We start from the raw sequence: 12,493 nt of genomic DNA, 5'->3' as shown, positions 1-12,493 counted from the left end.
AGTGAATACCACCCAGGGTTATCTAGTGAATACCACCCATTGTGGTCTGGTGTCTAGTGAATACCACTCAGGTTTATCTAGTGAATACCACTCAGGGTTGTATGGTGTCTAGTTAATACCACCCAGGGTGGTATGGTGTCTAGTGAATACCACCCAGGTTTGCCTGGTGTCAAGTGACACCACCCAGGGTTGTCTGGTAAATAGTGAATACCACCCAGGGTGGTGTTCAGTAGGGAGAAAACGTTTTGAAATTAAGTGAAACTGCGGGCGGGACTACCTGATCTTGTCCAATGAGAAACACAATTTGTAGTTTTCCAAAATAACAACTGTACTAATAAAGACATAAGGCCATAAACAGTCTACAGCCGATTGGGAACATAAGAACATGTTGGCCTTTGAGGAGCTGATTATATATATATATATATATAATGTAACCTTCATTTAACTAGGCAAGTCAGTTCAGAACAAATTATTATTTACCATGACAGTCTACCAGGGAACAGTGGGTTAACTGCCTTGTTCAGGGGGCAGAACAACAGATTTTTACCATGTCAACTCAGTGATTTGATCCAGCAATCTTTCGGTTACTGGGCCAACAATCTAACCACTAGGCTACTTGCCACCCCCAGGTAACTGAGCAAGCTGTTGACACATGGCGCTAACATGCGTCCTTGTTCCTGAACGTGTCTATATTATGATTGTGCTCACACATGTTATTAAAGCGTGTCTCTCATCCGTCCACTGTGTCTGCAGTGTGACCAGATTTCCATGGTCCCTCCTTGTATTCAAATTAAAATTAAGTTATTTTAAGACACATATTAATGTCATATTAGTCAATGGTGCCACTTGTTAAAAAAAAAAGTGGGATAAAGACGATTTAAATGGTTTCGCTGTCCAGATCCGTCTACACTTGTAAGATATCCAGACACAACGCTTGTCCGACCACCTCCGTAATCATCTACATCCGTCTACAAATGTGGGCGCAAACAGGATGTGGACACAGTCAGGACAAAGGAGGACGCATGTCAGTGCCAGGTATAAAATGTGGCTATAAAGGGAGACTTAACATAAAGACATCATGGAAGCTCATTCATGATTTTAAAAAGTATTCTTTTATTTTTTATTATAAAACTGTAGGCTTTAAGTAAGTGCAGAACTAAATTCATATAATTTAACAGCGCATTTCAAATGAAAATGCAATCTAGTAGGGTGCAACATTAAGTGGACATAGTTCTATCCGGACCTTTCACACTCCTGGATAAGAGCCCCTTTTTCAGCTGCATTAAACCTTGAATTGACTGAGTTTTTACATTTCAGTCATTTAACAGATGCTCTTATCCAGAGTGACCTACAAGTAAGTAGTGAGTGCAGACATTTTCATACTTTTAGGAATCGAATCCACAACCCTGGCGTTGTAGGCGCCGTGCTCTACCAACTGAGCAACGTGGGACCATTTCTTTCCTCATAAGTTCACTATGCTATATTTATGTTGTACACTTTAAAAACCAAGGAAAAATCTAAACTCAATAAAATAAAATATATATTTTATATTTATTTTTTTACATACATGACTGGTGATACATATACAGTACTGATCTATGTCTTAAAACATAAATGATCTTCCGGGTCTTCCGGGTCAGTTGACATAAAACAATTATAATATTTCAAAATTAACTAATTAAAAACGTATAAAACACAAAATGCTAGGACAAAAAGTTTGGTTTTAAATGACCAGAAATTGTTTAAGAACAGTGATATCCTTTGGAAAAAAATAAAACAAGCTTACAAAACACATTTTTTTTCTAAGAATATGACTTAAAACACAGCAATGTTCAGTCTTCTGTCTCTGTTGATGCATCATCTCTCAGAGGGGTAAACGCGTCAATCTCTTTGACTATCCTTTCAGCGATTATCTTGTTATTTGCAGCAACAACCCTTCTGGACATGAGGTCCAATGGTCCTCCTAGAAAAATGAACAATTCATGTTGTAATATTTTTTTTTATAGCTGTAAAGAAACTTATATCTTATTAACTATTGATAATGAAAGTAAAACTAGTTAAAGTATTCCCTGCAGGAATTGTTAATTAATTAATTAATTGTTAAATGAAAATACAACTGCTAAATTACAAAAACACTGTCATTTTTACAAACTGATCAGATCTCAGCGTCTGGGTAATCGATTGTTATTGAGGATTAATTGGAGTCTATGCTGATCTGTGATAGGATCTTGAGTGCTATTGTGCATAATAGTACTATATACTGTGATTAGTACCACTTAGCAGATACTTCCATACAAAGCGACACACAGCACAGTAAGTGTATACGCGTTTCATCCCTGCAGGAATTGAACCCACAACCTTGGACGTTGTTAGCGCCACACGGTACCACCCATTTTTACGAGTGAACACGCAAACCATTTGGCCGACGCATCAAAATGGGCTGGGAATATGTCGTAGGGAGAGGCGTTTACACATTGTGCTGTGACATCATAACGGGCTGGGAATATGTAGTAGGGAGAGGCGTTTACACATTGTGCTGTGACATCATAACGGGCTGGGAATATGTAGTAGGGAGAGGCGTTTACACATTGTGTTGTGACATCATAACAGGCTGGGAATATGTAGTAGGGAGAGGCGTTTACACATTGTGCTGTGACATCATAATGGTCTGGGAATATGTAGTACAGAGAGGCGTTTACACATTGTGCCGTGACATCTTAATGGGCTGGGAATATGTAGTAGGGAGAGGCGTTTACACATTGTGCCGTGACATAACGGGCTGGGAATATGTAGTAGGGAGAGGCGTTTACACATTGTGCCGTGACATAACGGGCTGGGAATATGTAGTAGGGAGAGGCGTTTACACATTGTGCTGTGACATCATAATGGTCTGGGAATATGTAGTACGGAGAGGCGTTTACACATTGTGCCGTGACATCTTAATGGGCTGGGAATATGTAGTAGGGAGAGGCGTTTACACATTGTGCCGTGACATCATAATGGGCTGGGAATATGTAGTACGGAGAGGCGTTTACACATTGTGCTGTGACATCATAACGGGCTGGGAATATGTAGTAGGGAGAGGCGTTTACACATTGTGCTGTGACATCATAACGGGCTGGGAATATGTAGTAGGGAGAGGCGTTTACACATTGTGCTGTGACATCATCACGGGCTGGGAATATGTAGTAGGGAGAGGCGTTTACACATTGTGCTGTGACATCATCACGGGCTGGGAATATGTAGTAGGGAGAGGCGTTTACACATTGTGTTGTGACATCATAATGGGCTGGGAATATGTAGTAGGGAGAGCGTTTACACATTGTGCTGTGACATCACATTGTGCTGTGACATCATAACGGGCTGGGAATATGTAGTAGGGAGAGGCGTTTACACATTGTGCCGTGACATCATAACGGGCTGGGAATATGTAGTAGGGAGAGGCGTTTACACATTGTGCTGTGACATCATCACGGGCTGGGAATATGTAGTACGGAGAGGCGTTTACACATTGTGTTGTGACATCATAATGGGCTGGGAATATGTAGTAGGGAGAGGCGTTTACACATTGTGCCGTGACATCATAATGGGCTGGGAATATGTAGTAGGGAGAGGCGTTTACACATTGTGCTGTGACATCATAATGGGCTGGGAATATGTAGTAGGGAGAGGCGTTTACACATTGTGCTGTGACATCATAATGGGCTGGGAATATGTAGTAGGGAGAGGCGTTTACACATTGTGCTGTGACATCATAATGGGCTGGGAATATGTAGTAGGGAGAGGCGTTTACACATTGTGCCGTGACATCATAATGGGCTGGGAATATGTAGTACAGAGATTGTGCTGTGACATTAATGGGCACATTGTGCTGTGACATCATAATGGGCTGGGAATATGTAGTAGGGAGAGGCGTTTACACATTGTGCTATGACATCATAATGGGCTGGGAATATGTAGTAGGGAGAGGCGTTTACACATTGTGCTGTGACATCATAATGAGCTGGGAATATGTAGTAGGGAGAGGCGTTTACACATTGTGTCGCGACATCATAATAGAACGTTGTTGCCTGGCAACGTAGATCTGTACAACTTAGAAAGTAGCCATTCGTTTTGCCAAACTGATGTCAACACTGCATCTTCCCAAGGTATCAAATCAAATCAGAATTGTATTTGCCACGTGCACCTTACAGTGAAATGCTTTACTTACAAAGCCCTTAACCAACCATTTAGTTTTAAGAAAAATTATTGTTAAGTAAAAAATAGAGAAGTAAAAAGAAAATATTAAAAATATAAAAGTAACAAATAATGTGTTCATGTTTAAAAAAAAATTACTAGGCAAGTCAGTTAAAAACAAATTCTTCTTTACAATGACGGCCTACACCGGCCAAACCCTAACCCGGACGATGCTGGGCCAATTAAGCACCAACCTATGGGACTTATCACGGCCGGATGTGATACAGCCTGGAATCGAACCAGGGTCTGTAGTGACGCCTCTAGCACTGAGATGCAGTGTCTTAGACTGCTGAACCAGTGTCTGTCGTGACGCCTCTAGCACTGAGATGCAGTGTCTTAGAACGCCTGCGCCACTCAGGAGCCCAAATGTGGGGCGGAGGTCTATGTGCTATCTGGGATATACAGTGACGTACCATCTACATCCATGAGGACGCCCCCTGCCTCTGTGACGATGATGGCCCCGGCAGCGATGTCCCAGCAGTGAATCCCCATCTCGTAGTAGGCCTCTACGCAGCCCGACGCCACCAGACACATGTTTGTGGCCGCTGTGCCCACACCTCGAATCCTAGGAAGATGGGACAGAGAGAGTTTGTGTTCATTACCGTAACAAAATGTTTTACAACAGACAACTAAAACTGGCATTTCTTATTGGACAAGACTATTGCTTGCACAAAGCTTTTCCAACGTCAGAGTTAGGGTTAGTGTCATCAAGACACCCACACAGAGCAGAGTCTTATCTGATGGTACCAAGGCTTTCCGCTAGCAATAGGATACATTCTGGGATACCAAATGTGAAAAAAACTTCCTGAATAGTATGCAGAGTGGTCCCACACTCAATTCTCAGCTAATGTAGTATGCCATCCTAGTCTTTCAAGAAAACATTTAAATACTTGGCCTCCACGCAATGCCTAATAAGTAGCATGACAGTATGCCATTTGGGAACATGGCCAGGGCATTCTTACCCGTGGATGACATTCTAAACGTGGCCAGGGCATTCTTACCCGGGGATGACATTCTAAACGTGGCCAGGGCATTCTTACCCGGGGATGACATTCTAAACGTGGCCAGGGCATTCTTACCCGTGGATGACATTCTAAACGTGGCCAGGGCATTCTTACCCGGGGATGACATTCTAAACGTGGCCAGGGCATTCTTACCCGTGGATGACATTCTAAACGTGGCCAGGGCATTCTTACCCGTGGATGACATTCTAAACGTGGCCAGGGCATTCTTACCCGTGGATGACATTCTAAACGTGGCCAGGGCAGTCATAAACGTGGATGACATTCTAAACGTGGCCAGGGCATTCTTACCCGTGGATGACATTCTAAACGTGGCCAGGGCATTCTTACCCGTGGATGACATTCTAAACGTGGCCAGGGCATTCTTACCCGTGGATGACATTCTAAACGTGGCCAGGGCATTCTTACCCGTGGATGACATTCTAAACGTGGCCAGGGCATTCTTACCCGTGGATGACATTCTAAACGTGGCCAGGGCATTCTTACCCGTGGATGACATTCTAAACGTGGCCAGGGCATTCTTACCCGTGGATGACATTCTAAACGTGGCCAGGGCATTCTTACCCGTGGATGACATTCTAAACGTGGCCAGGGCATTCTTACCCGTGGATGACATTCTAAACGTGGCCAGGGCATTCTTACCCGTGGATGACATTCTAAACGTGGCCAGGGCATTCTTACCCGTGGATGACATTCTAAACGTGGCCAGGGCATTCTTACCCGTGGATGACATTCTAAACGTGGCCAGGGCATTCTTACCCGTGGATGACATTCTAAACGTGGCCAGGGCATTCTTACCCGTGGATGACATTCTAAACGTGGCCAGGGCACTCTTACCCGTGGATGACATTCTAAACGTGGCCAGGGCATTCTTACCCATGGATGACATTCTAAACGTGGCCAGGGCATTCTTACCAGTGGATGACATTCTAAACGTGGCCAGGGCATTCTTACCCGTGGATGACATTCTAAACGTGGCCAGGGCATTCTTACCCGTGGATGACATTCTAAACGTGGCCAGGGCATTCTTACCCGTGGATGACATTCTAAACGTGGCCAGGGCATTCTTACCCGTGGATGACATTCTAAACGTGGCCAGGGCATTCTTACCCGTGGATGACATTCTAAACGTGGCCAGGGCACTCTTACCCGTGGATGACATTCTAAACGTGGCCAGGGCATTCTTACCCGTGGATGACATTCTAAACGTGGCCAGGGCATTCTTACCCGTGGATGACATTCTAAACGTGGCCAGGGCATTCTTACCCGTGGATGACATTCTAAACGTGGCCAGGGCATTCTTACCCGTGGATGACATTCTAAACGTGGCCAGGGCATTCTTACCCGTGGATGACATTCTAAACGTGGCCAGGGCATTCTTACCCATGGATGACATTCTAAACGTGGCCAGGGCATTCTTACCCGGGGATGACATTCTAAACGTGGCCAGGGCATTCTTACCCGTGGATGACATTCTAAACGTGGCCAGGGCATTCTTACCCGTGGATGACATTCTAAACGTGGCCAGGGCATTCTTACCCGTGGATGGGTAAACACAGGATCTTCCTCATGCTGGAGAAGATTTTGTCAACCACCTCTGTGTCTCTGTTGGAACCAAACTCAGTAGCAACGATAGACTGGCTGATTTCTGTAATGAGAAAGTTCAGCACTTCAGTGACATTCCTATTTCAGGTCTATGGGATAGACAGGGTAAGAGAGACAGGGAGGGAAGGTTAGCAGGGGAGTGCGAGGAGGGAAGTGGGTCAGAATTGAATGATGATGTGTATAAAGGATTACAAGTTTGTGTTAAGTACTAAAGATGCCCGTGAATTGTAACGCTCATGAATTGTAAATGCTCATGAATTGTAAATGCTCATGAATTGTAAATGCTCATGAATTGTAAATGCTCATGAATTGTAATGCTCATGAATTGTAATACTTATTTGAACAAAAATGAAATACTAGTTGAAATGCAGCGCTACAATGTAAATCTGGCCTCAAACGGAGTACGGAAATGTAAATATGTGGCTTCTCACCTAATGAAAGATTGGGAAACACTGGTCTATAGTAAAGTAAAATATGAATAGTAGTGAATTCAGAGAGACATAGTAATACTGGTATTATACAGCACTATAGATGCACTGGTTGAACTAACTACTGAACCTTTCTGGTCTGACACATTAAGGAGCTGCCCATTGCAGAAGGCCCCCTTCCCTTTCCTGGCTGTGTACATCTTGTCTTCTATGCAGCTGTACACCACTCCAAACTCCAGCTGAGGGAAACAAGAGAGGAATGCCTGTTGTGGTGGCAATCTGAACAGGGATTCACTACCCCCGTATACACCGTGAAAGAGGTGAGGGTACACAATCGACCACAATTCAAAAACCAAAAAGAGAAATCTAAATTCAATAACATTTTAGACTTTTACAGCCCCTTTAATGACTGGTGATGAATATACATTATACTGGTTTAAACATAGATGATCTGCCATGGTCAGTTGACCAATTAAAACAAATCTAATTTATGAAACACAGAATGTTAGGACAAAAAAATAAGTTTGGTTTTAAATTACCGTAATTGTTCAAGAGTACTGTTGTCAGATTTACTCTTGTGGGTGCAAAACTTTGCAATTTTAAAATGAAGAATGAACAATGAAATGTCTCATGAGTTCTCTAGGCTCAGAAAAACTCTGAATGATTCATAGAAAACTTGCCTTTCTGTTGACTGCAAAGCCAATAGACACGGCAACAAATGGATATCTGTTGGAAGCCATGAATTTCAGAAAGACGGTGTTAAATAGGATAACCAATGCTACAGTAAGATGAGCAAATGTGTGCTACATAATGACAGGATTAAAAAGAAATCAGGTGTTTGATAAGATATTTTAAATCGACACAAAACGATTACCACATTTCTTTGAGAAAATAACAATAATTTAATAAATTACCCGTGGACAAAGTTAGTGGTTCCATCTACCGGGTCGACAATCCAGGTTGGGTTGTCAGTCAGAACACAGGGCTCTCCAGCAGCCACCGACTCCTCGCCTATGAAACTGCAACACAAGGAGAACAAGGTCATGTTCACAAAGCTGCTTAAACACACAGGAACAGAAAACCCAGTCGCCTCCATTTGTTTCTATGTAAAGGCGGCTTCGCCAGTGTTTTCAGCTCTCTCTCTGCGTGCAAGATCATTAAGGCACTAAAGGAAACGGACTGCAACAGAGAGGCACAATCTGAAATGCTTATTTTCATTTTCCGTAGCAAAATGTTTTCTTATTGGACAAGTCTAGATCGCCCCCTCTCCGTAAAACTACCTACTAAACTATCGCCATTAAAGTCCATATAGTCTGCATAATTTAGAAACACCAAAAAGCTTTATAATGTCTGCATCATCTAGAAACACCTTTATAATGTCTGCATCATCTAGAAACACCTTTATAATGTCTGCATCATCTAGAAACACCTTTATAATGTCGGCATCAATTTTTATTTAACTAGTCAAGTCAGTTAAGAACAAATTCTTATTTTCAATGACGGCCTAGGAACAGTGGGTTAACTGCCTGTTCAGGGGCAGAACGACAGATTTGTACCTTGTCAGCTCAGGGATTGGAACTTGCAACCTTTCGGTTACTAGTCCAACGCTCTAACCACTAGGCTACCCTGCCGCCTCCTCTGCATCATCTAGAAACACCATGTATAATAACACCTTTGTAATGTCTGCATCATCTAGAAACACCTTTAAAATATCAGCAGCATCTAGAAACACCTTTAAAATATCAGCAGCATCTAGAAACACCTTTAAAATATCAGCAGCATCTAGAAACACCATGTATAATATCACCTTTATAATATCTGCATGCTCTAGAAACACCATGTATAATATCACCTTTATAATGTCTGCATGCTCTAGAAACACCATGTATAATATCACCTTTATAATATCTGCATGCTCTAGAAACACCATGTATAATATCACCTTTATAATGTCTGCATGCTCTAGAAACACCATGTATAATAACACCTTTATAATATCTGCATGCTCTAGAAACACCATGTATAATATCACCTTTATAATATCTGCATGCTCTAGAAACACCATGTATAATATCACCTTTATAATGTCTGCATGCTCTAGAAACACCATGTATAATATCACCTTTATAATATCTGCATGCTCTAGAAACACCATGTATAATATCACCTTTATAATATCTGCATGCTCTAGAAACACCATGTATAATATCACCTTTATAATATCTGCATGCTCTAGAAACACCATGTATAATATCACCTTTATAATGTCTGCATGCTCTAGAAACACCATGTATAATATCACCTTTATAATGTCTGCATGCTCTAGAAACACCATGTATAATATCACCTTTATAATATCTGCATGCTCTAGAAACACCATGTATAATATCACCTTTATAATGTCTGCATGGTCTAGAAACACCATGTATAATATCACCTTTATAATATCTGCATGCTCTAGAAACACCATGTATAATATCACCTTTATAATGTCTGCATGCTCTAGAAACACCATGTATAATATCACCTTTATAATGTCTGCATGCTCTAGAAACACCATGTATAATATCACCTTTATAATATCTGCATGCTCTAGAAACACCATGTATAATATCACCTTTATAATATCTGCATGCTCTAGAAACACCATGTATAATATCACCTTTATAATATCTGCATGCTCTAGAAACACCATGTATAATATCACCTTTATAATGTCTGCATGCTCTAGAAACACCATGTATAATATCACCTTTATAATGTCTGCATGCTCTAGAAACACCATGTATAATATCACCTTTATAATATCTGCATGCTCTAGAAACACCATGTATAATATCACCTTTATAATGTCTGCATGCTCTAGAAACACCATGTATAATATCACCTTTATAATGTCTGATTGAACACCAACAGATACTGATCGGGAGGCTCTGTAATAAACCTGTAGAAATCCTTCTCCTTTTCATGGGCTATAAGAAGTGTGCCAGTGTGTGTGTGTGTGTGTGTGTGTGTGTGTGTGTGTGTGTGTGTGTGTGTGTGTGTGTGTGTGTGTGTGTGTGTGTCCCAGGATATGTCTTTATACAAGCAAAGCCACAGTAAGTTATTGTACCTGTGCGTGGGGAATTTCTCCTTCACAGAATCTATAATGAGTTGCTCCACCATTTGGTCAGTTTTAGTCACCAGGTCCACAGAAGAACTCTTCAACATAACCTTCATGTCATTCTGTACTGCATCCCTTACAAACTGCAGCAGATAGATACACGGTTGAATACTGGAACTTCTGTCTGAAGCCAAAAGGTCAGTGAAGAAAACCACAAGACAAGCAGCACCACCACCACACACTCTGACAGACGGACACAAAGTCAGTCAGTCAGTCAGTCAGACAGACAGGACACAAACTCAGTCAGACAGAGACAGTCAGACAGACAAACACAGACAGGACACAAACTCAGTCAGACACAGACAGAGACAGTCAGACACAGACAGAGACAGTCAGACAGAGACAGTCAGACAGAGACAGTCAGACAGAGACAGTCAGACAGAGACAGTCAGACAGACAGGACACAAACTCAGTCAGACAGAGACAGAGACAGTCAGACACAGACAGTCAGACACAGACAGTCAGACAGAGACAGTAAGACAGACAAACACAAAAACAGACAGACAGACAGACAGACAGACAGACAGACAGACAGACAGACAGACAGACAGAGACACTCACCGAGCCTGCTTTCCTGGCCAGAGCCACAGCATGGTCCATGGCATTCTGCCAAAGGTCAGTCATGGTGCCTTGATGCAAGACCTATGTCCTTAAAAGGATGCTGTGGAACAGACAGTGAAAAGGTTTTACTTAATACATAAAACATTGATAAAATAACACCTCAAAGTGTATCGATCATACTATGGTTATGTTGGAGAAATTTGCAAATAAACTAGCTAACCCAATACTGGGTCCTGTATGTGCTTGTAGCAATGGAGCTGAACATGCTGTCAATTCCATCAGAATAAGAGTTTATGAAACCTGAGGCAAATCCTCATGTAATTTCCATTTTCCAAGAGCATGACCTTTGTAAAAATAGCAACCCTAGAGGGAAGAACGACTGATTGCTCCTATACTGATGGGAAGAATGTGAAAGTACATTGACAAATTGTGGTATAATCATTTAATTAAAACAAATAGCGATATTCTATAATAAAACTGTTTGCATTGCAAATGTTTTCAGATAAAGTCTTGTTTATCCATTTAAAAAACGATTTACAGTACTGATCCGAGATTGGTTTAGCCTAACAGTTCTCGAGCTATATGCGAGGATTTATAACCATCCCATCTTAAAATGTTACACACAACACGTTATCGAGCTAGTCTGTGCACAGAATAGGACATAAGAGACTGTAACTAGCATACGAATGATCGAGAAAAAAAGGGACTAAAATCTCACCGATAGTAGATCGAGTTGGGGAAAGTCAATAAGCCACCACTTCCGCATAGAACCAATTTTTTTTTTTAACTTCCGCATTGAATCGTCTTCTTCTTGGCTAGTTTGCCCAACAAGACGAATGACGGGTATGTGCTGCCGCTTACTGGCCAGTGTTGCGCCATTGCACGCCATTAGAAATACTGAACAAAACGCAACATGGAACAATTTCAAAGATTTGACTGAGTTACAGTAGTTCATGAAGGGAAATCAGTCAATTTAAATAAATGCATTACGCCCTAATCTATGGATTTCACATGACTGGGAATGCAGATATGCATCAGTTGGTAACAGATACATTTGGGAAAAAAAGAAAAAAAGGTAGGTGCGTGGATCAGAAAACCAGTCCTTATCTGGTGTGCCAAACATTTGCCTTAAGCAGCGCGACACATCTCCTTCGCATAGAGTTGATCAGGCTGTTGATTGTGGCGTGTGGAATGTTGTCCCACTCCTCTTCAAGCTATGCAACGTTGCTGGATATTGGCCGGAACTGGAACACGCTGTCGTACACATCGATCCAGAGCATCTCAAATATGCTCAAAGAGTGACATGTCTGGTGAGTATGCAGGTCATGGAAGAACGGGGACATTTTCAGCATTATCCATAACCCCCATTATCCATAACCCCCCATTATCCACAACCCCCTCCATTATCCATAACCACCATACATTATCCATAATCCCCTCCATTATCCATAACCCCCTCCATTATCCATAACCACTAT

General features: G+C 41.8%; 1 protein-coding gene across 1 annotated transcript; it reads right to left on the bottom strand.

Moving 5' to 3' along the window:
- Positions 1–1,532: 1,532 nt before the first annotated feature.
- On the bottom strand, positions 1,533–11,820 carry impa1 (inositol monophosphatase 1). The gene is made up of 9 exons (XM_064992095.1): positions 11,734–11,820; positions 11,016–11,115; positions 10,404–10,537; positions 8,206–8,310; positions 7,972–8,017; positions 7,422–7,530; positions 6,798–6,906; positions 4,650–4,801; positions 1,533–1,963 (listed from the first exon to the last, which is right to left on the bottom strand). Exons 2-9 carry the CDS (start codon positions 11,076–11,078, stop codon positions 1,833–1,835), a joined length of 849 nt encoding a protein of 282 aa, XP_064848167.1. The 5' UTR covers positions 11,079–11,115; positions 11,734–11,820; the 3' UTR covers positions 1,533–1,832.
- Between the last annotated feature and the right edge of the window lie 673 nt (positions 11,821–12,493).

This window comes from Oncorhynchus masou, chromosome 17 (assembly GCF_036934945.1).
Source record: "Oncorhynchus masou masou isolate Uvic2021 chromosome 17, UVic_Omas_1.1, whole genome shotgun sequence".
In the NCBI taxonomy this organism is placed as follows: Eukaryota; Metazoa; Chordata; class Actinopteri; order Salmoniformes; family Salmonidae; genus Oncorhynchus; species Oncorhynchus masou.
The sequence above is the reverse complement of the archived record's forward strand: the minus strand, read 5'-3'. Positions and strand labels throughout refer to the sequence as shown.